At 39.7% G+C, this 23,084-nt stretch overlaps 1 protein-coding gene across 1 annotated transcript in view; it reads right to left on the bottom strand.

Moving 5' to 3' along the window:
• Phum_PHUM602300 (down syndrome cell adhesion molecule, putative) overlaps positions 1 to 23,084 on the bottom strand; it is a gene marked incomplete at both ends in the record, with an annotated part of 35,107 nt that overhangs the window by 1,628 nt on the left and 10,395 nt on the right. The window contains 25 exons of the mRNA XM_002432793.1: positions 124 to 301; positions 384 to 571; positions 873 to 1,013; positions 1,641 to 1,808; positions 2,205 to 2,369; positions 2,779 to 2,945; positions 3,039 to 3,215; positions 3,287 to 3,518; positions 3,601 to 3,870; positions 3,961 to 4,114; positions 4,207 to 4,349; positions 4,422 to 4,577; positions 4,676 to 4,917; positions 4,991 to 5,210; positions 5,291 to 5,468; positions 5,547 to 5,668; positions 5,731 to 6,027; positions 6,106 to 6,279; positions 6,358 to 6,477; positions 13,689 to 13,979; positions 14,714 to 14,875; positions 14,989 to 15,251; positions 15,348 to 15,492; positions 15,772 to 16,208; positions 19,931 to 20,051. Of these exons, the coding sequence (XP_002432838.1) occupies positions 124 to 301; positions 384 to 571; positions 873 to 1,013; positions 1,641 to 1,808; positions 2,205 to 2,369; positions 2,779 to 2,945; positions 3,039 to 3,215; positions 3,287 to 3,518; positions 3,601 to 3,870; positions 3,961 to 4,114; positions 4,207 to 4,349; positions 4,422 to 4,577; positions 4,676 to 4,917; positions 4,991 to 5,210; positions 5,291 to 5,468; positions 5,547 to 5,668; positions 5,731 to 6,027; positions 6,106 to 6,279; positions 6,358 to 6,477; positions 13,689 to 13,979; positions 14,714 to 14,875; positions 14,989 to 15,251; positions 15,348 to 15,492; positions 15,772 to 16,208; positions 19,931 to 20,051 (4,911 nt within the window). The remainder of the gene's footprint in view (positions 1 to 123; positions 302 to 383; positions 572 to 872; positions 1,014 to 1,640; positions 1,809 to 2,204; positions 2,370 to 2,778; positions 2,946 to 3,038; positions 3,216 to 3,286; positions 3,519 to 3,600; positions 3,871 to 3,960; positions 4,115 to 4,206; positions 4,350 to 4,421; positions 4,578 to 4,675; positions 4,918 to 4,990; positions 5,211 to 5,290; positions 5,469 to 5,546; positions 5,669 to 5,730; positions 6,028 to 6,105; positions 6,280 to 6,357; positions 6,478 to 13,688; positions 13,980 to 14,713; positions 14,876 to 14,988; positions 15,252 to 15,347; positions 15,493 to 15,771; positions 16,209 to 19,930; positions 20,052 to 23,084) is intronic.

Raw genomic sequence — 23,084 nt, 5'->3', positions numbered from 1 at the left:
TACGTGGATGAACGGGGAGAAAGTGAGGGGAGGGAGGGGGAAGGAGGAAAAAGAAAAACAAAAAAAAGATTAATCAATGGCCAACCCAACGTGAGAAACACGCGACGTGTGGACAACACTCACCGAGACTCCGACGTCCGACGCTGTTTCTGCTTCCGTAATGATCGTAGGGGCCCCCATATGGACCGTATTGCGAACCGTAGGGATCCTCGTGATCGTCGCAATTAGCCGGATCGTCATATTCCGGAGAAAATGCAGAATTCGGACCGGCGACTCTAGAATATCTCGGCGTACCACGTGGCTATTCACGAAAAATTAATAATAAACTCACACAAATTCAAAATGGCGGAAAATTTAATTAAAAAAAAAAAAAAAAAAATTACCATGGATTGCGAACCGGATCTTTGATGCATGGTTCCCGTGTTGTGTGAATGACCCAAAGTACCCGCGTGACTTCCGTTTTGAGATGGAAACGTTTGAAAATTAACTCCAGCCTTCGACGGATCCATATTTTCTTCTCGGAAACCCAATAAGTGAAAAGTCGCGTACGGACATATTTCGTCTTCCATGCCTAAGAGAGAGAGAGAGAAAAAAAGAACAAACAAACAAACGAGAATTTACTTTTTTTAAAAAAAAGTCATCAGCAGTACTGCCAACAACAACAAACAATAAAAATATTCAATTTCAAACCTTTTTGTTTTCTATCAAACTAACGCGTGTGAAAATGTAAAAAAAAAAAAAAAAAAAAAAAAAATTTTTTTTCATTACGACTAAAGCTAGTCGAACAAACAAAACAAACAAACAAACAAACAAACAAAAATGATTGTGAGAGAAAATATCTATTGCGCAATCCAGGTATTTAAGCAACTAACCTCTGCAGGTGTGTAAGGTTTCATCTGAGCCACCGTGTGGATGAGGAGGCAACCGCCTCGTCGGACACCCATTTTGTCCCAACTCATCGTATAAATGCCTCCTTGGATCCCATGTAGCACCTATTCCACCTCGGTAGCCAGCTACTCATCATACAAATGAGAACACATAGCCAACACAAAATGGGTGAACGAAAAAAAAAAAAAAAAACAATAAAATAAATAAATAAAAAATCGAACAAAACCAAAGAAAAAAAATTAAAATAAAATAAATAAAATCTCCATTTTTAAATAATAATAATAATAATAATAAACAGGCTTTTAAGAAAAAACAAGCGAACATGATTGAATGAATGAATGAATGAATGAATGATTGAATGAATGATTTTAATTATTGAATGAAATTGTCTTGTATTTAAAATTTTTTCTCGTGTACCTTCCGCTGCCATATTTGAAAAAAAAAATATTAAAAAAGTTCCAATCGTATATCGACTGAATGAATGATTGAATGACTGAATGAATGATTGACTGACTGAATTAATAAACAAGTGCTTATGCTTAACAACAGGCAAAAAAAATAAATAAAAAAATTTAAACAAAATTTTAAAAGAGATTGAAAAACAATTCGGGGCGGGGCGGAGGGAGGGGGCGGGTGGTTCATGCTTCCATTTTTTTCTAATCGGGGGGTGGGTGGGTAAGTAGGGGGGTAAGTAAATAAACATGGCCTACTTTTTTTTCTTTTTTTTTTTTTTTTTTGTTTTTTTTGCTTACTTATAACTGTACCTCGCTTGATTCTGTCGCACGTGTTGTAATTCGAACCTGGAACGGGTGGAAGTTTACGATTGGGTGGCGCTATGTACCCGAGTTCGTCACGAAGATCAGGTCGTCTTTTATCCAAAGTCGATGATCCCATTCCTGGTTGATTGTAAACGACGTCATCTGCCACGCACACACACGCAAAACAAAAAAAAATCAATAAATAAAAAATAGTTTTTGTTTGTTAAATTAAAACACAACTTCCGGTTCCGGTTTTTATTATTATTAAATGACTACGTCATCGTTGACGTCATCGCCGTCGGCGTCACGGATTTTTTTTTGAAAAAATACCTCTCAAGCGAGTTTGTTCCGGACCTCTGGATTTTCTCGACACGGCAACGCATATGACTATGCAACCGACGAATATGACGACGATCGTCGCCACGATGGGCACGACGATGTTCAAATTCGCCCATTCGGGAAGCCAGGGAAATAATTCGTTCATTGCGATGGGATTTTCATTTTCGGGAGGGGCTATGGTTCCTGGAAAAAAAAAAAAAACCAAATCGTTTTTCTAACCTTTGTTCTGCGTGTTCTTTCCACGTAGTACGCATATGACGATTATGGCAACGATGATGACAAGAATCGACGACACGACGGGTACGACTAAATTCAAATTCGATATTAGAAGTTGCAAATTATAATCTCCGGTTCCTGTTTGATCGATTGCCGGCGCTATCGTACCTGTAAATCAATATGAGTAACAAAATTTTGCCTTTTTTTTACTCTCTTGACCGATTTACAGGAATTCATTTTCGTTTCGTGGGGAGACGAGAAAAAAGGAACGAACGAACGCGAAAGAAAAGAGTAGCATAGAAGTTTCTCGAAAAACCAAAACAAAGTTTCATTCATCGTTACCATCATCATCATCATCATCATCATCATCATAATCATCATTAAAAAAAAAAAGATGGTCTCCTTAAGGTCCATCATCAAGCAAAGCATGCATAATGACGTAAAATGAATGAATGAATGAATGAATGAATGAAATGAAAAAAAAAATAATAATGATAATGGTAATGATAAATGAATAAAAAATAATAATAATAATGATTTTATGACGTCACGATTAATTTTCTTTTCTCGTACTCACCTCCGGTGACCGTGAGGGTGGCAAATTTGTATTCGGCGACGGAAAATCCCGCGTTATTGTGTGCCGTCACTCTGAGCTGATACCAATTCGCGGGATCCAAATCGAGCACGACGAAATTTCCACCGGGTTTCACGTTGTTCGACACTTGATTCCATTCGATTTGATTCCTACGAAAAACGAGTCAACGCACGCGTTAACGTTTCCAACGCACGCACGCACACACCCACACACACACACACACACACCGAACCTTATCTTACCTTTTCTTATGTTCAATGACGAAATAAAGCATTGGACAACCGGCATCAGACCATGCGGACAGATGAAGCGTTATGCTGTTCGTGGATACTTCGATGAATTTTCTCGCTTCCGGTATGACGGGTTTCGAACCTCTCGTTTTTATGTTCAATATGTCGCTCGGATCACCTGTTCCGATTCTAAAAACGTGACGTGACGTGACGTTAAAATTTCAAGAATTTTTCTTTTTGCGGAGTGGAAAGTTTCTTACCCGTTGTATCCGGTCACGTAGATTTGATATCTCGAACCGCACCATAAATTTTCCAGAGTGTATTTTTGAGCTTGACTCGCGACTTGAAGGGTTTCCCATTCTCCGAATTCCGGTTTGTAATGGATAGTGTATCCGTGAAGAGGAACGGATTCCGTCGGATGAGGAGCGAGTTTCAAAGTGATCGAATTTGTCGTCGTTGACGTGAGAGAAACTTGGGGCGACCGCGGAGGAGCTAAAAAGGAAAAAAAAAAAAACGGAAAAGTGTCAACGAGTTCGAGACCCGACGACATGTCGACCGTCGACACCTGACTTACCCAATATGAGCAAATGATGAGTGACGGTGTCACGTCCGAAAGAATTTTCGACGTAGCAAGAATATTCTCCTGCGTCGCTCCTCGTCACTTCTTTTATGAGTAAACTTCCTTCCGGTAATTGTCTTAGCCGATCGTTTCCGGTGAGAGTACTTCCTTTAACTTTCCAAACGATTTCCGGTGCTGGAATTCCGACGGCCAAACACGGTAATTTAACATCTTCCCGATAGGTGGCAGTGAACGAATCATCGAACGAAGCGATTTTCGCTGGAACTGTAAAGAAAAAAAAAGAAAATTTTTATTAAGGAAAATTCTTTTCTCCCGTCTGGAAAATTTCAAAAAGGGATTGAGTGAGTGAGTGACCTCTGCTTCCGGGTGATAACGTCACGCTTTTCGACGGTTGTCCTTCTCCAATGTTCGTAGATGCCGTGACCCAAAATTCGTATTTTTTTTTTTTATCCAATCCGGAAGCTTCGTAACTCATTTGAAAGGGTGGAACTTTTTGACTCCTGGGTTCCTGCGAAACGAGAAGAAAATTCCCTTTAAATTATCTCGAATTATTATTATCATTATTATTTTCAACCGTTGAAATAAAAAAAGCGACCCTACGTCTTTCGAATTATCATTATCCTCTCTTATGTAAACGGTGTATTGATTCACGATTCCGTTGGGTTGCTCTGGCGGTTTCCAGCTCACCAAAATCGATTCCGCGGACATGACCAAAGCTTTGACGGCAGATGGAGCTTCCGGAGCTGATGACATTAGAAGCATTATAGAAAAAGGAAAAAGGTAAAAGAAACAAACCGGAAATCACACAATCATACCGTCTTGTTCCGTTTGACAATGAATCGGAGAAGAACGGACTCCATCTCCACCGGAAGTGTATGCCAATACTTGCATGCTGTAGTTGGTGAATTTTTTCAATCCGTGAAGTATCGTTTCCGAGGATGACGTTATTTTCGTGTCTTTAGTGTTTTCGTCTGGAAAAACATTTTTTTGTTTTTTTAAACACGAATTTTTCCCTTCGGACCCCTCACACCGCCGCCGCCGCCGACAAAAGTTTTCGGGTTGTACTCACCGTACCAAGTTTCGCTGGGTCCGTAAATGACCTTATAACCTTTTATGATTCCGTTTGCGCTCGATAGAGGCGGGGAAATCCAAGACAATCGAATCGTTTGCGACGTTAGAGTCGTACAGGTCGTGTCGTGAGGCGGAGCTTCAGGTACGCCCTCGGCCGTGTGCTGCCTGATTTCTTCGCTCATGGGTCCAGGTCCGACTTTGTTAAAAGCTTGAACGACGACTCCATATTGCGTGTATGTTCTGCAAGAAGGGGAAAATTTTTTCTCTCTCTCTCTCTTTCTTTAACTAAAAGTTAAAATTGTTTGTTTCTCACTTCAAATTCGTGATTTGCAAATGATGTTCTTTTCCTTCTTCCTTGCTAAATTCCACGGTTTCGAATAGGTATGGTTTTTCCGAGGATGCCAATTTGTAACCGACGTAATAACCTAAAATTTCACCGTTCCAAAATTCTTTCTCCGGCGGTTTCCAAAATACTTTAAGCGTGTGCTGATCGGGAGCTTCGACTCTGACACCCGTGGCCGGACCACTGGGAGCTAAAAAACAACAAACAAAAATTTTTACTGTCATGTCGTCGTCATCGTCGTCGTCGTCGTCGTCAAAGAACGACACGAACCTTCTTCGGCCGTGATGATGGTGACAACATCCGACGGATTAGACGAACCGATTTCGTTTTCCGCAACGATACGTAAATTATAAGTCGTAGCAGGTCTCAAATTAAAAACTTCCGCTTCGTTTTGATTTCCGGGTACCAAAACTCGATCAATATCCGCTTCCCAAGTTCCCTTAGAGATCTTTAAAAAAAAAAAAAATAGGAAATTATTTTGATCATTTCGTTTGTTTGGTTGTTTCGGTTGGTTGCGTGAACTCACTTTGTATTCGATTATGTATCTTTTGATCGGAGAATTACCATCGTACGGTGCTGCCCAAGACAATTGAACGGATCTTCCTGATTTGTCTAATATTTTCAATCCGTAGGGTACTTCGGCAACCTCTGTAACGAAAGAGAACAAACAAACGATCGGCATTTAAAAACAAACGACTAAACAAACTCACCTTGAACAATCATGTTTATCGTCGTTTCATCCGAACCGAAGGAATTGGTGGCGACGCACGTGAATAGTGCAGAATCCGTTCGTTCCGTTCTTTTGATGCTCAGGTCGGATAGTACGCCGTTCGCTAAAATTTCTTCTCTTATAGTGTACCTGCTGTCGCTTTTGGGATCGAGTCTCTTTTTGTTCATGTTCCATATTATTCCGATGGGTTTTTCACCTTTGGCTTCGCATTGTAAAACCGTCGGTTCTCCTCTTCTCGACGTTTGATTCCTTAATTTGATGTCAAAATGCGGGGGAGCTGAAAAAAAAATTTTTTCATATTCGTATATTTTACCTTTTCACCGGGGGGGATGAGGGGATGGGGGAAAACAGGTACCTTGAACGCTTATCAATATGACGGCGGACAATCCGCTTCCGATTCCGTTAACGGCTTCGCACATGTAATATCCTTCGTTTGATTTTTGAATGTTCAAAATTGACAGAGTTCCATCTTCGACTATCATGTTCGGATTGTTAGGTTTGAGATCAATGTAATTTCCGGGTGTGTCACCTGAAATTCAAAATGTGTCAATTCGTTCGTTCGTTCGTTCGTTCGTCCGACGGATGCATATAAAACAATCATATCTACCGGCTGCTCGTTTCCACGTGACTTGAGGTTTGGGAAAACCGTCTGCTTTACATTCGATTTTAGCATCGCTTCCCTGTGCGAAAGCTTTGTCGGTCGGTTCCAATATCCATCTGGGTGGTACTATAGTCAAGAAAAAAAAACACAATAAAATATTAGTTTCGGAAAAAGAAACAAAAAAAATTTTTTTTTTTTTTTTTTTTTTGTCAAAACCCGACGGAAGACATTTTTTTTTTTTGTAATAAATTATTACGTCATTCGATAATAATAATAATAATAATTTCGATCGGTTTTTTCGCACATAAGTGCGAACTTTTTTTTATTTTGTCTTTCGTCAAGTTTTTTTTTTTTTTTTTTTTTTTCAACGACTCACCAAATTTCAGCAAGAGAATGGCGGGCAGCAATTGTTAGAAATTTGAACGTGTCACTAACTATCGTATGTAAAGCAAATTTTTTTTTTTTTCTTTTTTTTAAAACGTTTAACGTTTGCTAAAATCACGTTCGTGAGAATTTAATATCATTATTATTATTATTATTATTATTGATTATCGACTGCCAAAATCTTTTGTTGCTGAAATTTAATGAGTTTTATAGCCTACCCCACTACTACCACTACTCCTTTCAATTATTATTATTAGTAATTCGTGCATTTTATTAATAGTGCATAATTCAAAGCTGAATTAACTACGTAAAAAAAAAAAAAAAAAGTTTAAACAAAAACCCAATCAATCAATCAATCAATCAATCAATGGATAAAATTAAAAAAAATTAAAAAAAAGCAGGCGACTAACTCTCATGCAGTGCAATTAGTGCGAAAGCAGAAGCAAAAACGAAAAAATAATAATAATAAACAAATAAAACGTAAAAAAAACAAAAAACAAAAAAGGTTCGACTTGGGTAATAAACGGGGGGGGGGGGGGGTAAGGAAAGGAAAAGAAGGAAAAAACCTTTTGCACAGTTAACGGGGGTGCGTGGTTAAAGGAACGTTTAAGGATCATTTTTTAACTGTGCATTTCCTAACGAGAGAGCCCGCGCGCCCTCCTCCCCCCTCCCTCTCCGACAGAATATTGTTCTTCGCAACTACTACGGATAGCTTTTCCACGCGCGAAAATACAAGAAGAAGAAGAAGAAGAAAAACATCTTTTGGTATACCGATATCTCGTTTCAAAGTAGAGGCCCGACCGTACAATTCACAGCTCAGCCAACCTCCCCCCCCCCCGAAAAAAAAGCGGAAACGAACGCTAAAAAACGGTTCACGACAAACCTTAATTGTAATCGAACGTTCAGATGCCATAACACAAGGAATGATACAAATAATAATAATGATAATGATAAACAAATCATATAACGACTGAACAAAAAAGAAAAGAAAAAAGAAAAACTACTAATAGGATGATACCCTTGACTCTGAGTACGCTGCTATGGGTTGCTATCCCGGCGGAATTTTCGGCTAAACAAGTATAATTTCCAGAATCTTCCACTTGCAAATTTCTCAATGACAATATAACGGTATTCTCGTCAAGCTTCTGAGTTTTCCTCCTATACTCGGACATGGGTTCTCCGTTTTTAAGCCATTTTATATCGAGGGGTTGATCTCCGGTTAAAACCGTACACAGTACTCGAATCGAAGATCCACCGTTCACACCGTTTTTATTGAATGTAAAAGGTTCGATTTCCGGTTTAGCTGGAATCAGAGAGATCGTTCACAACAACAACAACAACAAAAGAATTATGATGATGGGTGGGGGGGAGGAGGAGATTACGGGTCGGAAAAGGATCAAATCGAACAACTTCGAGCATAATTTATTTTTGGAAACATGGAATCAAACCGTTGATGGCTAAAGAAGTCGTGTGACTCGTCATTCCAGCTCGATTCTTCGCGTGACATGTATAATTTCCGCTATGATCCGACGTGGCGGGTTCGATAGTTAACAAACTAGTTTTTTTCATTAACTGATTCGTGGAAACTCCGGGCACGGACGATATATTACCACCGTTAAAACTCCAATATATTTCGACGGGGAAATCACCTTCGGTCACGTAACAAGTCAGCTGAGCACCCTGTCCGAAAAATATAGGAGTCTCGCCGAACGAAAACGGAGCGATCTTTGGAAGAACTGAGGAAATTAAAAAACAAAAAAGGTTAGGTATCATCGGTGGCTGATATAACTGAGGTGTGTACCGTTGATGTTGAGCACAGCCGTGTAATTTGACGTTCCGGCATCGTTCCTCGCTGAACATGTGTAATTCCCGCGATGATGAGATCGAGCCGGATCTATCACCAATATGCTAGCCTTTTTACCGACCCTCGTCACTGTCACGTCTTTATTATCCGACGTGATTTGTTTCCCTTGAAAATTCCACGTTATTCTAACGGGTTCCGTTCCTTCGGAAACGAAACAAGAGGCTTGCGCACTTTGTCCCGAGAATATGGCATCTTCTCCGAAATCGAACGACGTTATCTTGGGCAAAACTGCGTAGGAAATGAAATTTATAAGAATCAAAACGAACAAATGACGACACGCAACCGGTGTTATAACGAGCGATTTTATAAACCACGTCACGTCACGTGACACACACGTCATCCGCGAACGATAGACGAAAGAGGATTTTTTTTTTTGAAAAACATGGAGAAAATTCATTCGGAAAATCGGTTCGATTGTGTCAAAATAAAACAAAAAAACAAGAAAAACAAGAAAAACAAAATCGACATTTTTCTAATTCCCCGAAATTTTTTTTTTTTTGTTTACCGTTGATGTCTAGGCTAGCCGTGAAATTGGAAGTACCCGTCGGATTTCGTACCGTGCACGTGTAGTTTCCTCTATGATCCGCCGATATGGGATCTATCATCAATGAACTTCCTTTCCTACCGATTTTTGTCGTCGTGACTCCCATCAACGACGTTATATTTTTACCCTCGAACGTCCATGATATGTACAAAGGTTCGTCACCGGCGGATACCATGCACGTTATTTGAGCGGCTTCACCGGAAAACATGGCACCGTCGAAATGAAACGGTACGATTTTCGGCATAACTACGAATAAAGGAGAGTTTTTTTAAAAACCCGAAAGGATTCCTGACAAAAGGTAGGGGGGCATAGGAGTAGGATAGGACGGTGTGACATTTTTTGTTTTCATTATCATTCCGAACGAATACAATGCAAGCAACTTTTTTTTGTCATGGCTTTGACCATCGCCAACGGCATCGTGATTACCGTTAATTCGTAACGAGGCGGTAAAATTAGACGATCCGGCCGAATTTCTAGCCGTGCACGTGTAATCCCCGTTATGCATTGCGGAAACGGTATCTATCAATAGCATGCTCCCCTTTCTTCCGGCTTTTAAAGTCGTGATGCCTCTCATGTCGGATATGTCTTTCTCACCGAAGCTCCATGTTATGTTCAAGGGAAGATCACCCGACGATACCAAACAAGTAACTTGTGCGGCTTCACCCGAATTCATCGGATTGTCAAAATAAAACGGTATGATTTTTGGTAGAACTGTGAGAGGAGTACAAAAAAAAAGAAAAGAAAAGAAAAACAGCGGTGAAAGAATGCGGAAAAATTAAACAAACAAATAATAATAATAATAACGAAATAAACCGCAGCCGTTTGTTTTTTTAACAAAAGAACTACCCAAACAAACAAACAACAAACAAAATCATCGCCCATTCTACCGAACTCGTCTCATTTACCGTTGATTCGTAAAACGGCGGTAAAGTTAGATACTCCGGCTTGATTCCGAACGGTGCAAACGTAGTTACCCTTGTGAACGGCTTCGACAGGATCGATCAACAAAACGCTCGTCTTACGACCCAGTTGACTAACCGTTACACCCGGAAGAGACGAAATGTCTTGACTTTCGAAACTCCAAGACATTGTTAGGGGTTGATCGCCCGACGATACCAAACAAGTCACCTGAGCGGCCTCTCCGGAATTCATCGGATTATCAAAATAAAACGGAATGATTTTCGGTAAAACTGCGAAAGGAGTATACAAAAAAAGGTGAAAGAGTATTAAATAATAATAATAATAATAATAATAAAAACTGGAGCCAACAGCAACAGCAAAAAAAAGTTTTCCACAACGATCCATTTTTTTTAAAATACCCATTTACCGTTTATGCGCAAAACGGCGGTAAAATTAGATACTCCGGCTTGATTGCGAACGGTACAAACGTAGCTACCCTTGTGAATGGCTTCGACTGGATCGATTAACAAAGTGCTTGTCTTACGACCGAACTGACTCACTGATACCCCGGGCAATGTGGAAATATCGTGCCCCTCGAAACTCCAAGACATGGTCAAGGGTTGATCACCGGACGATACCAAACAAGTAACTTGAGCGGCTTCTCCGGAATTTATCGGATTTTCGAAATTAAAAGGTATGATTTTCGGTAAAACTAAGAAAGGAAAGATGGAGGAAGAAGAGGGGAGGGGGAAGAAAAAACAAAAAACAAAAAAAATTATGTCGAAAACAAAAAAAAAGTCGAAAACAAAAAAAAACCTAAAAGATGAACAACAACAAGATGTGACAACCGCCGACAAACAAATTTTCGAGTTTCTACTTTCATTTCCGCAACGACAACCAATTATTACCGTTGATGCGCAAAACGGCGGTAAAGTTAGACACTCCGGCTTGATTGCGAACGGTGCAAGTGTAGTTACCCTTGTGAACGGCTTCGACGGGATCGATTAATAAAACGCTTGTCTTACGACCGAACTGACTCACTGATACCCCGGGCAATGTGGAAATATCGTGCCCCTCGAAACTCCAAGACATGGTCAGGGGTTGATCCCCGGACGATACCAAACACGTAACTTGAGCGGCTTCTCCCGATGACATGGGTCGGCTACCAAAGTCGAACGGTAAAATTTGAGGGAGTACTACAAAAAAAAGAGTAGGAACGCGTGTAGGAAACAGGAAGTGAAAGAGAGTCAAACGCACAACACGCAAGGCAAAGATGCAACGGAACCAACAGAAAAATTTTTTTTTTGCGTTTTCCTTTCACCAACCATTAACCTGCATGGGTGCCGTGAAACTGGATTCTCCAGCTGTATTCCTAGCCGTGCATGTGTAATTCCCGACGTGTCCTTCCGTCAAACTATCTATCGTCAGTATAGAAACCCGTTTCCCTATGTTCGACGTTAGAAAATCCGGTCGTGAATTTTCAAATTTCCCGTCAAATTTCCAGGAAATCGATAGCGGAAGATCACCCGAGGACACGGTGCATTGCAACGTCGCAGATTGTCCAGCATAGAATTCGTTATCGCCGAAAGCAAACGGCAACACTTTCGGTGGAACTAATCAATCAATCAATCATACAATGAAAAAAAAAAAAAGAAAAAAAGCCGTTATTATAAAAAGCAATTTTGCGTTAGTTCAACCGAATGGTTATGTGCACACTCCTTGCTGTTATTTTCCCCAACGCGACAGCAGCAGCAACAACAACAACAACAAACAAAGTTAGAGAGAAAAAAAAAAGCACACGCGTGACACACCGCAGGACCATGTGTGTGACTACCGTTTACGTGAAGGACGGCCGTGTAACGTGTTTCTCCAGCACGATTCCGTACAATGCATGTATAAGGACCCGCGTGACGAGGAGTCACCGAGGGAATCGTCAAAGTGCTCAATCGCGTCGACGGTTTGTTCGTTATGATACTTTTGAACGGTATCGTCGTTGGATATTTCCAAACTATATCCAAAGGAGGATCACCTTTTGCTATCACGCAATTCGTTATAACTAATTCTCCGGCATTTATCGGATCATCGCCGAAATCGAAAGGTCGTATCTGGGGCAAAACTGTGAAATAAAATAACTAACGTAGTTACTAATAATAATCAACAATCGTTTCAATTTTTTCGTGTGCGCTCGGAGGAAACGGAAACGGAAACGGTATCGATCCAAAAAAAAAATGTTTTACGATACGTGCGACGAGGACACACACACGCACGCACAAATTTTTAACCTTCGAATGGCGCACCATGTAAGGAAACAACGCGAGAAAAACAATTGAAGACAACGATCAGAAAAAAAAAAACGTCGTGGCATTAGAAAAACAATTTTTTTTTCGAGACATTCCGAATCGGTTTGAATCGGACTCCGTATTAAAATAGTTAAGGATGATATTTTCGGGGGAGGGGGGGGCCGAAGGGTCAGGGGAGGGGAATAAACAAAAACAAACAAACAAAATAAAGAAATAATTATGTAAAGAAAAAAAAAAAGTGACCCGACATTAACGATGGAAAGGTAGATACCCTTGACGTTGATCGTCGCGGTGTGATTAACGGATCCGGCTGCGTTCACGGCGTTACAAGTGTAATTTCCGCTGTGCTCTTCCATAACGTTCGATATCGTCAACAAACTCGTTCGGCTACCGATTTTCTGTATGAACAATCCCAATCTCGACGTCAAAATATTATTACCGTTAAAAATCCACGTGATCGTCACGGGGAGATCACCCTTCGAAACGTGACAATTCAATTGCACGCTATCTCCAAAATTATTGTTGTCGTCACCCTCGAAGTGAGTTATGTGCGGCAAAGCTAAAAATTTTAAATTTTAATGTAAAAAAAAAAAAAACTTAAAACGACGACGATGACGACCGTTCCCTTCGCGACAAATCACGTCAAACGTGACGCATCTCAAACCGGATGTGTGATCATTGGAAAAATTTTTAAAAGGTTCGTCGGATGTGTGAGAGAGAGAAAAAAAAATAAAAAAATAAAGAAAATAAAAGAACAACAACAGCGACGGTGACAACTATTCGAAAAATGTTTCGTGACGTGTAAATAGATACCGTTGACGTGGAGCTGAACGGTGTAATTCGAAGTTCCAGCCGCGTTCGTTGCCGTACACGTGAAATTTCCGCTGTGAGTATCTCCGACGCTGGATATTATCAAAAGATTCGATCTTTCGCTTATTTTCGTCGTCGTCACCCCCATTTTTGACGTTATCGGGAACCCGTTAAAACTCCATTCTATTCTCACGGGAGTGTCACCTTTCATCACGTGACAATTCCACTGAACGCTTTCGCCCGTGTTCAAATCGTTTTCCGCGTAAAAGGGCACGATGTGAGGTAAAACTGCGAAAGTTAAAACATAAAAAAAAACATTTTGCACATAGGCTAAGTAGAAAAAAGAAAAGCCACGACGGAGAGTCAGTCAGTCAAAGAGAAAACCGGAAACCCGAACGAGAAACGAGAACGAGAGAGACAGAGAAGAAAAAGGAAGAAGGAAACCATGATGATGGGGTTTCATCAAAAGGAATAAAACAACAACAACAAACAAAAAAAAGTTGTTAAGGTCACAAAAGTGACGATCGGAGTTTACCGTTGACGACAAGTTGTGACGTGTAACTAAACGTTCCGGCGGAATTTTTCGCATTGCAAGTATAATTTCCGGCATTTTTCGCGGTCACGGATTCGATCGTCAAAGAACTAACTCTCTTATTCAATACGTTTACTTCGATCCCCAAATTATCACCGTTAAGGGATTCCCCGTTGAAATCCCACGAGATGACAATCGGTGAATCTCCTTTGATGACGGCGCATTGAACGACAACCAAATTTCCAGCATCCGATGGAGCATCTCCAAAAGTAAAAGGCGAAATTTGCGGCGGAACTAACGACAAAAAACGTTAACGTTATGCTAAATAAAATTACGTAAAAAAAAACAACAACAACAACGAAGATTTTCCAAACGATCTCGACTCCGAACAAACAAACGTAACAACAAACGGGGGGGAAAAAAAACCTCCTGCCACGACAAAATAAAAACTCGTTAATAATAAGTGGTGCGGCGTTCCAGTCAAATTTTTTAATTTCACTGGATTTGTGACCACGTGATCGGCTACAAAAAAAATTATTAATAATAATATTAAAATGACGTCATCTTACCAATTTGTTTTTTTTTTTTTAAAACAAACACAAACAACAACAACAACAACAACCTGAAAATATTAAATCAAATTAAATTTCGTCAAAAAATCAAAAAAAAAAAAAAAATCGCGTCGGTGATTCGATTCCGGCCCGTTTCATTCCCGTCTTTTCCCTAAAAGTCCAAAAAAAATTATTATCATTATTATTTCATTTTTCCTCACTTCTCCCTCCCCCCCCTTTCTCCTTTCCCCTTGTTTATTAAAAAAAGTTTGAACCGGAATCGAACACGATCAGTAATTACCATTTTTACCGACGGTAATCATTTCCTCTCGGAAATACTTTGACCCCTCCCTCGATAACCTTTGAACCGCCCACCCTCCCTCCCTCCCTCCTCCGCGTTTCCTTTTTATTTCGATCCTGCGACACCCCATTCGACGTCGCGATGATGATGATAATAATAATAATTTGGACACCTACCCATGACTTGAACTTCTAATTTTTCCCTCGACGTGAGTCCCTGTGGATTTTTAGCCACGCACGTGTACGTCGCTTGATCGCTTTGCCTTTCCACGTTTTCAATGATGAGTGTTCCGTTTGAAAAAACTTTTTGCTTTCTGTTGATGGGTAAAACTCTTCCGTCTTCCGAGAGAGAGAGAGAGAGAGAGAGAGAACAAAGAAAAAAACCGTTAAGAGTGAATTACGATGCGAATGGAACACGACAGCAAATCAAAAGAAAAGGAAAAAATGATCACCTCGTTCCCACACTATGCTATCGATGGGATATCCAGCGACGGGACAAGTCACGACGAGCATTTCTCCAGCGACGATGGCTTTCTTTTCCATGGGTTTGACGAAGGGTGCTCCGTACACGTTCAACTTGTTGGAATGTTCGACGGTTCCGACTTTCGACCATGCCACGCATTTGTACAAACCTCCGTCGTTCGTGTGAATGGACGATATGTTCAAATGAGACACGACGTCTCCGTTCACCGTCACGTATTGACCCACGTGCAACCTGAAAATCGAACCGTATTAAATTATAACTTCCACCCCAAAAACAAAGCGACAAACATGCGAACTGTTCGATTTGCATTTCGTCATCGCTACCAACCTGTCGTTGTTTGATAATTTTTTCCCATCGAGTTCCCATGCGATTTCCGGTGTCGGATTACCGGAAGCGATACATTTCAAAAACACCGGAGTTCCGGGTTGTATGATTTCTTCGTCGAATGCGTGCCTTATCTGAGGAGGTTCGACTGTGAAAAGACAACAAAACGAAAATTTTAATTTTTCTTTCTCGTCCGCCTTTTGATGACGTCAACAATTTAAAAATGACGGACGCGATGATAATAATAATAATTGATTGATCGATCGAAGGAGGAAATGGCAATTGCTCCAACTCCTCCTCCTCTTCGGTCACTTAAATAATTTAGCGACCCACAATAATAATAAACCGATAATAATTTTTCTTTCCGACCACCGACAGACCAACCGTCAGTGGTGCCAATCGCAAAAAAAAAATGATTACTACTCACATCTTCCGCCCAATTTAAGTTCCGCCGATGCCTGTGCCGACTCTTGATCGTTACGAACGAAGCACTGATACATTCCTCGATCGTCTTTCTTAACGGATTCGATTCTCAAAACGGGTTCCTCGTGATCGATGGATTTTCCATCTTTGAGCCAGCTCACGGTTTTCACCGGATTCCCTTTGAAATTGCACGAAAAACTTGCGGGACGTCCGAAATCGACAGTTTGAGTCGTGGGTTCTATGGTCGCCGACAAAGGTGCCGTCACCGTCAAAACCGTTTCCACGCTTTCTCCTCCCACGGAATTATTCACGACGCAAAGATATTTTCCGCTGTCTTCGACTTTGGCTTCCTTTATTATCAACGTTCCGCTCACTTGTTTGATTCTGTCGTTCAACGTCACCGCCTGTTTCCTAGACGTTCCATCCACGAATTTGTACCACCTGAAATTCGACAACAACAACAAAAAAAAAAAATTATCGAAACGTAAAAAAAAAAAAAAAATTTCGGGTATTCGTTCGATTTCCCTCTTTACCCCTGCCCCCCTCCCCTCCTCTCTGCCTTATTAAATTCTCCCAAAACCTACTCCCTCGAATGCGTGAATGAATGAATGAATGAATGAATGAATGAATTGAAAACTAAACTTTTCCGTTGCGAATAATCTAACCGTAATTTTTTAAAAAAAAAAAAAAACTTCGCGACCACCGACCCTATTAGGAAAAAAATACTTTATATAAAAAAAGTCTAATTACACGTTCGATCCTAACAATAATAATAATAATAATAAATGGATAAAATTATATGTACGATAAATTACGTTCGTTTCTCCCATTTATTCACCCGCCGCCTCCTCCTCCTCCTCCATTTATTCGTACGAATTACAATATTAATAATAATGATAATAATTTTGGACGTATAATTTAAAACTCACTTACTTGAATGTAGGTACGGGATACGCCTGACTGGAGCATAGCATCGCTCCGTCAAATCCGACCGTGACTGATTTTTCTTGATACCTACCATCGTGAATTTTGGGCGGAACGCTATTTGTCGGCTCTGAAAAATCAACCGGAAATAAAACAAATTTGTTTTTTTTTTTTTTTTTTCGCGAAAAACTTACGGAAACCTTACGAATGCCGAGATGGGTACCTCCGGAGTCGGGGGCAAAGTGGGGAGGAAGTGGAGAGAACTCACCTGAACGAAGGAACCGGAAACCCGGTGACTTCGCACACGGACACAGCTGTCGTTCCTTGTGTTATTTCGTTTATCAAACTTCCGTCGAATTTACGACCCGCTTGCTTCGGCGGAATGTTCGTCACCGGCTCTGTAAAATTATCATCGCGTACATTTCGGCCCCCGGATAAATAGAGAGAGAGAAAACGACTCACCTGAAATTAGGTACGGGAAATCCCTGAGCCGAGCACATTAACGTGAAACTTTGTCCGAAATTTCGCACGAACGAACTTATTTTGTTATCCGTTGAAAAAATCGGAGCTTTCGTTCCGACCGGTTCTGTCACGAAAACAACAACAAGAAGAAAATTTTTTTTATTCAAAGATCCCCGACGGAAACCTGAACTGTGGAATAGAGAGAGTGGAGGGGAAGGGGGAGAGAGCGAGCTAGAGAGAGAGATTCCGACGGGACCGACGGGATTTCGCTAAAATGAAATTTACCTGTAGTTGGGAACGGGAAATCCCTGAGCTTGACACAGGAGACCAAAACTCTGACCGTAACCTCTTATAAACGAAGAACTGTAAGCATCCGAAGACAATTTGGGTCCTTTAAGTCCAACCGGTTCTAAACGTTTAAATCAAACCAAAGAAAAAATGACAATAATGATAATAATAATAATAATAATAATAATAATAATACGAGTCGGTGTTTGAAAGCCGGAATGAATGAGATAAGGTTTGAGATCGATTCGAATCAAAAAAAAAAAAAAAAAATTTTCCGGAAGCTACTACACTTTGCACGTTCGAACGTCCGTTACTTACCATTTCCGGTTGTGATAATCTGCACGAAGCGACCGCAAACGAAATCAAAACACTCACCTGAAACTCGGTACGGGAAAACCCTGCGCTTGACACAACAGACTAAAATTAGTTTCGAGATTTTGCACGAAAGAAAAACTTTTAGAAGCGACGGAAAATGTCGGAGCTTTCGTTCCAACGGGTTCTAGAAAGAGAAAGAAAGAAAGAAAGAAAAACTCCAACCTGAAATTCGGAACGGGAAATCCCTGAGCTGGGCACAAAAGCGAAAACATTAAATTTTCCTTCGCGGCAAAACCCCGAATGTAATCAAGGGTTGCCAACGTTGATAATTTCGGCGACGCACTTCCGACAGGTTCTGACGTGTACCCAGAAGAAAAAAAAAAAATTTCCCTGTTCATCTTTCTTACCTGTATGTGGGATGTGGAAACCCCTGAGCCGGACACAACATTGTCGAAATTTCCCCGACTTGTACGTCCACGGCAAGTAATTTAATTATTGAATTGAATTTGGGTTTTGTGCTACCGACAGGTTCTTGACCGTAAAACAAACAAACGCAACGACAAAGAAAAAAAAATTACAATTTTAAAAATGATATGACGTCACGGCGGCCATATTGTCGACGAAAACAAACGCAACGAAAAAAAAAACAAAATCTCGTTTAATTCGCAGTTTTTCCTGCCTCCCCCCTCATTTCTCCGGGAAGAGTTCGCGTGCGTGCGTGCGAGAGTGTGAAAAGAATAATCATCTTACCGGAAACTCGGAACCGGAAATCCTTGCGAGGGACAAAGAAACGTAACGCTTTTCCCGGAAACACCTTTGAAACCTCTCGTATCGTCCATCGTTGGAAATTTAGGTTTTATGCTTCCGACCGGTTCTGAATTATTTTTTGAATGAAAAAAGGAAATTAGGTTTAAACCTTACAACATTTTCTCTTACCGATAATTGGGAACCGGAAATCCCTGAGCCGGGCACATCAAATTCAACCATGTTTTTTCAACGAACGGAAAATCTCTCTTGACTTCGACTCCGAACGTGGGCTTTGTCCCTCCCACAGGCTCTTAAAAAAAATTTTTTTTTTCTTAAAATCATCAATGGCGAAGAAATTCGTTCTCTTTTTTTTTTCGCGTTGTTTAACAGCGACTTAAATTGACGTATTAAAACGCACGCACGCACACGCACACGCATACAATAATAATAATAATAACAGCGTATTAAGCATTTATGAATTGAACCGAAACCGTTCCCGTTTATTTCTTAATTGACTCAAACTTTTTTTTTTTTTTTACGAGCCTTTTGATTATGTGCGTGTGTGGGCGGTTAAATAACCCAAAGGTTTCATGATGATAATGATGATGAAACTCATGTTTAACAAAATAAATGGCGAAAGGGGGAGGGGGAAAGAAAGAAAAAACTGCGTAAAAAATTAAACGAAATTCTCCGCCATGTTTATGCGAAACGATCGACCGATCGATCGATGGATCGTTCGATTTATCGTTCGATTAAAACATTTTTTACCTGAATGCTGGAACCGGAAATCCCTGTGCCGGACACAACAAAGCAATGGAATTATTTAATAAAATTCTCTTTTCCCTTTTCACTTCGGACACGAACGTCGGAATCGTGCTCGCAAGAGTTTCTGCGAAAGGACAACCGGTTGTAAGAAAACAAACGAAACATTTTTATACACAAATTGTGTTGACTTGCCCAAAGGTCAGGAAGGGATGGCACCCGAAGCGAAACGCAATAAGAAAAGAAAAAGAAAAAAAGAAAAACGCACCTAAAAGAAGGTACCGGAAAACCTTGCGCCGGACATAATAATGTGATTTCCTTCGTCCTTTCCGAAGATATTTGAACAATGTCAGAATCCGGAAATTTCGGTTTCGTGCTTCCCACGGGCTCTATAAAAATCATATACCAAACCGGAAGTTTAACGTACTGTAAGTGACGTCATTACACATTTGCTACTACTACTAGAGTTAATAAAAAAAAAAAAAAAAATTTTACATCACCTAAATGATGGTACGGGAAACCCCTGAGCGGGACATAGAAGGGTAAAACTCTCCCTTTGCCCGACGAAACTTCTCACCATGTCCAAATCCGGAAATTTAGGTTTCGTGCTTCCCACGGGCTCTATCAAAAGGGAGACAAACACAAAATATAAAGCATGAGCTTACCGATAAACTGGAACTGGGAAACCCTGAGCCGGGCACATCAACGTGAAATCCCGACGGGATTCGATTATTATTCTTATTATGTCCAAACTATGAAGTTTCGGTTTCGTGCTCCCGACTGGCTCTGTTCAAAAAGATTTTCCAGGAACAAATCCCCGTGATTAATAATAATAATAATACTTCCAATTTAAATTTTTCTTACCGGAAAGATGGAACGGGAAACCCCTGAGCCGGACATAACAAAGTCAAACTTTTCATTTCGTAGCTTATAAATCCCAAACTGTTCAACAGAGTTGGGAATTTAGGTTTCGTACTTCCCACGGGTTCTGCAGAAAATTCCAGAACAGAAACACAAAAAAAAAAAAAGAAAATTACCCTCGACGGAAATGATGATGATAACGATGGTATTAAATGAGGGCAACCCCCTAAACGAAATTATCCCAACTTAATAAAAAAATTTTCCCTTACCGCATAGAAGGAACCGGAAAACCTTGAGCGGGACATAGAATGTTGAGAGATTGATCGGAAATCCCCCGAAAACCCAAAACGTCTATCATCGAAGGAAATCTAGGTTTGATCCTTCCGACCGGTTCTGAGAATCGTCAAAAAAATACGTGGAAACAAAAAAAAAAAAAAATTGAAAGACGTGGACGTAGAAGAGATAGAGAACCGCTGAATGAGGCACACGGGGGGAAGGGGGAGGGAGAGGGGCGCGGGAAAAAGGAAAAGATGTACAAACTTACCTGAAATTGGGAACCGGAAACCCTTGTGCTGGACACAACAAGGTCAAAGCCATGGACAGAGAAGTTTCGAAACCCCGACTATTATCCACGGTTGGAAATTTCGGTTTCGTGCTTCCGACGGGTTCTGAGGAAAAACAAGAAAAAAGAAACGGCTTACCTTGCGACCCGGAGGGGGTTGGTGGGTGGGTGGGCGGTTATTTTTTTGTCATCTCACCTGAAAGACGGAAGAGGAAATCCCTGAGCCGGGCACAAAACGGTCACAGGAGAATTCAATCCGAACAAAATGATTCTTCCAACGTCCGAACTTCCAAATTTGGGTTTAATGCTCGCCTCGGGCTCTGCAGACAAAAGAGGAGACGATGTCGTTGGTCGATGGAGGAACAAACGCAAAATAAGAGTGAAAGGGGGGCTGGTAGGCAGGCGGCAGGTCGAGGAGGTCGCGGGAAAGAGATAAAGAGAGAGAGAGAGAGAAAGAGAGAGAGAGAAAAAAAAAACCATTACCTGTACGATGGCACCGGGAATCCTTGAGCAGGGCATATCAAAGCAACGGACGACCTTTGTGCAAAGGTATAATCCTTTTCAATCAATGGAAATTTAGGTTTCATTCCGGCCACGGGTCCTGTCGTCCGTTAACAAGCACAAACCAAAACAAAATGTCGGACATTACGATGACATGAGATATTTTTTCTTTCCTTTTACACGTCATTCAACTTTTTTTCTTTTTTTTTTTTTTTCGCGCGCTCGCGAACGCGTACATATACACAACAAATTTTTGTATGATAAAAAAAAAAAAAAAAAAAAACCGGAAATGGATAACCGGTCGAATGGAATGTGCCCTAACTTCAGGGGTACCCTATCCCAACATTCAGGCAATCAAAAAAAAAAAAAAAAAAAAAAATGTACGTAAACTAAAATTTTTTATTAAATGAATTAATAATAACAATATCGATCGCCATTTTCTTTTTTTTTTATTAATTCATTTAATAATAATAATAATAAATGTTTTAACTTATTTTAATAACTAATCTATATAAATATATATAAACCGGAGCGGAAAAGGAAATGGAGGAGGAAAAAAAATGAAAATATTAATAATAATAATAATAATAATAAATAAATTTTCATTTTTTTTTCTTTCTCTCTCTCTCCCTTTCTCTCTCTCTCTCTCTCTCTCTCTCTCTCTCTCTCCCTTTCTCTCTCCTCCGCTCCGTGCATTTCTACGTTTCAGGTTCGTTTTTTTCTCTCTTCTTCTTTCTCTTTCTCTCTCTCTCCTTTCAAACGTTCGATAAGAAATAAAAAAAAAACGAACCTGAAACGCAGTTAAAAAAAAAAAAAACTAAAACCTATTTAAATGACATCTAATAACTAACCAAAAAAAAAAAAAAAAAGCGCCGCCATTTTTTATTTACACAGCGAATTATTATTATTATTTTTTAGAGTTAGCTTTTCTCCTCCCCTTGTTCCTTCCCCCTTTCTCCCTCTCCTCCTCCTCCCCCGTATCTAAAAACTACTTCACGTTTTCAAGTATTTTTTAAAAATTGTCGTTTCCCAATTAAATAATTCTAGAGACACGACAAAAAAAAATTATTACTGAATAACTTCAGCTATTGTTTAAAAAAAAAAAAAAAACACGCGATATATACTTTCCACCGTGTAATAAGATGTCATTTAACATTATTAATAATAATGATGATGATGATAATGATGATAATAATAATAATAATAATGATAATAATTAAAAAAAAAAAAAAAATTCGATGGCGAAACGTGAAAACCACGTGTAGAAATGAATCAGTTGAGAATTTTCTTATTATTATTATTATTTTTAAACATTTAACCGCGCCATTACCGAATGACGTACCTGAAAATTTAAGGCACGATGCGCAAAAAAATAAAAAAAAAAGCAAATGAATCACGATGATAATAATAATTGATACAATTCTCAACTCATTCTCGTTGAATTTTTTTTTTTTTTTCTTTTTTTTTTCCCGTAAAAATAACGATGATGATGATGATGATAATAAATCGAAACACGTGACTCAAAAACAATAAAAAAAAAAAACAAAAAGAATGCGACGAAGATGAAAAGCAGAAGAAATATTTTATTTCTTTCTTAACAAAAGAACGACAACAACAACGACATTTCCGTCGGGCATAATATATTCCATCGTGACTAATCCCACTTTTAAAAAAAATTTAAAATAATAAATTAAGTCAAAAACTATCTTATACGAATAAATTTTTCCCGCCTTTTTTTTTAAAAAAAAAAAAATCAAAATGGCGGGCGGGAAGAAAGAAAACAATATTAAAAAATTCTTAATTAAATAATTAATTAAATTATTATCATCATCGTAATTATCGATTACGTCGCGGATACGAAATTTCCACCCCTCCCTTCCCCTTCCTTCCCTCTT

Source organism: Pediculus humanus, genomic scaffold (assembly GCF_000006295.1).
Source record: "Pediculus humanus corporis 1103172108318 genomic scaffold, whole genome shotgun sequence".
Taxonomy (NCBI): domain Eukaryota; kingdom Metazoa; phylum Arthropoda; class Insecta; order Psocodea; family Pediculidae; genus Pediculus; species Pediculus humanus.
This window is presented reverse-complemented; position numbering and strand designations above follow the sequence as displayed.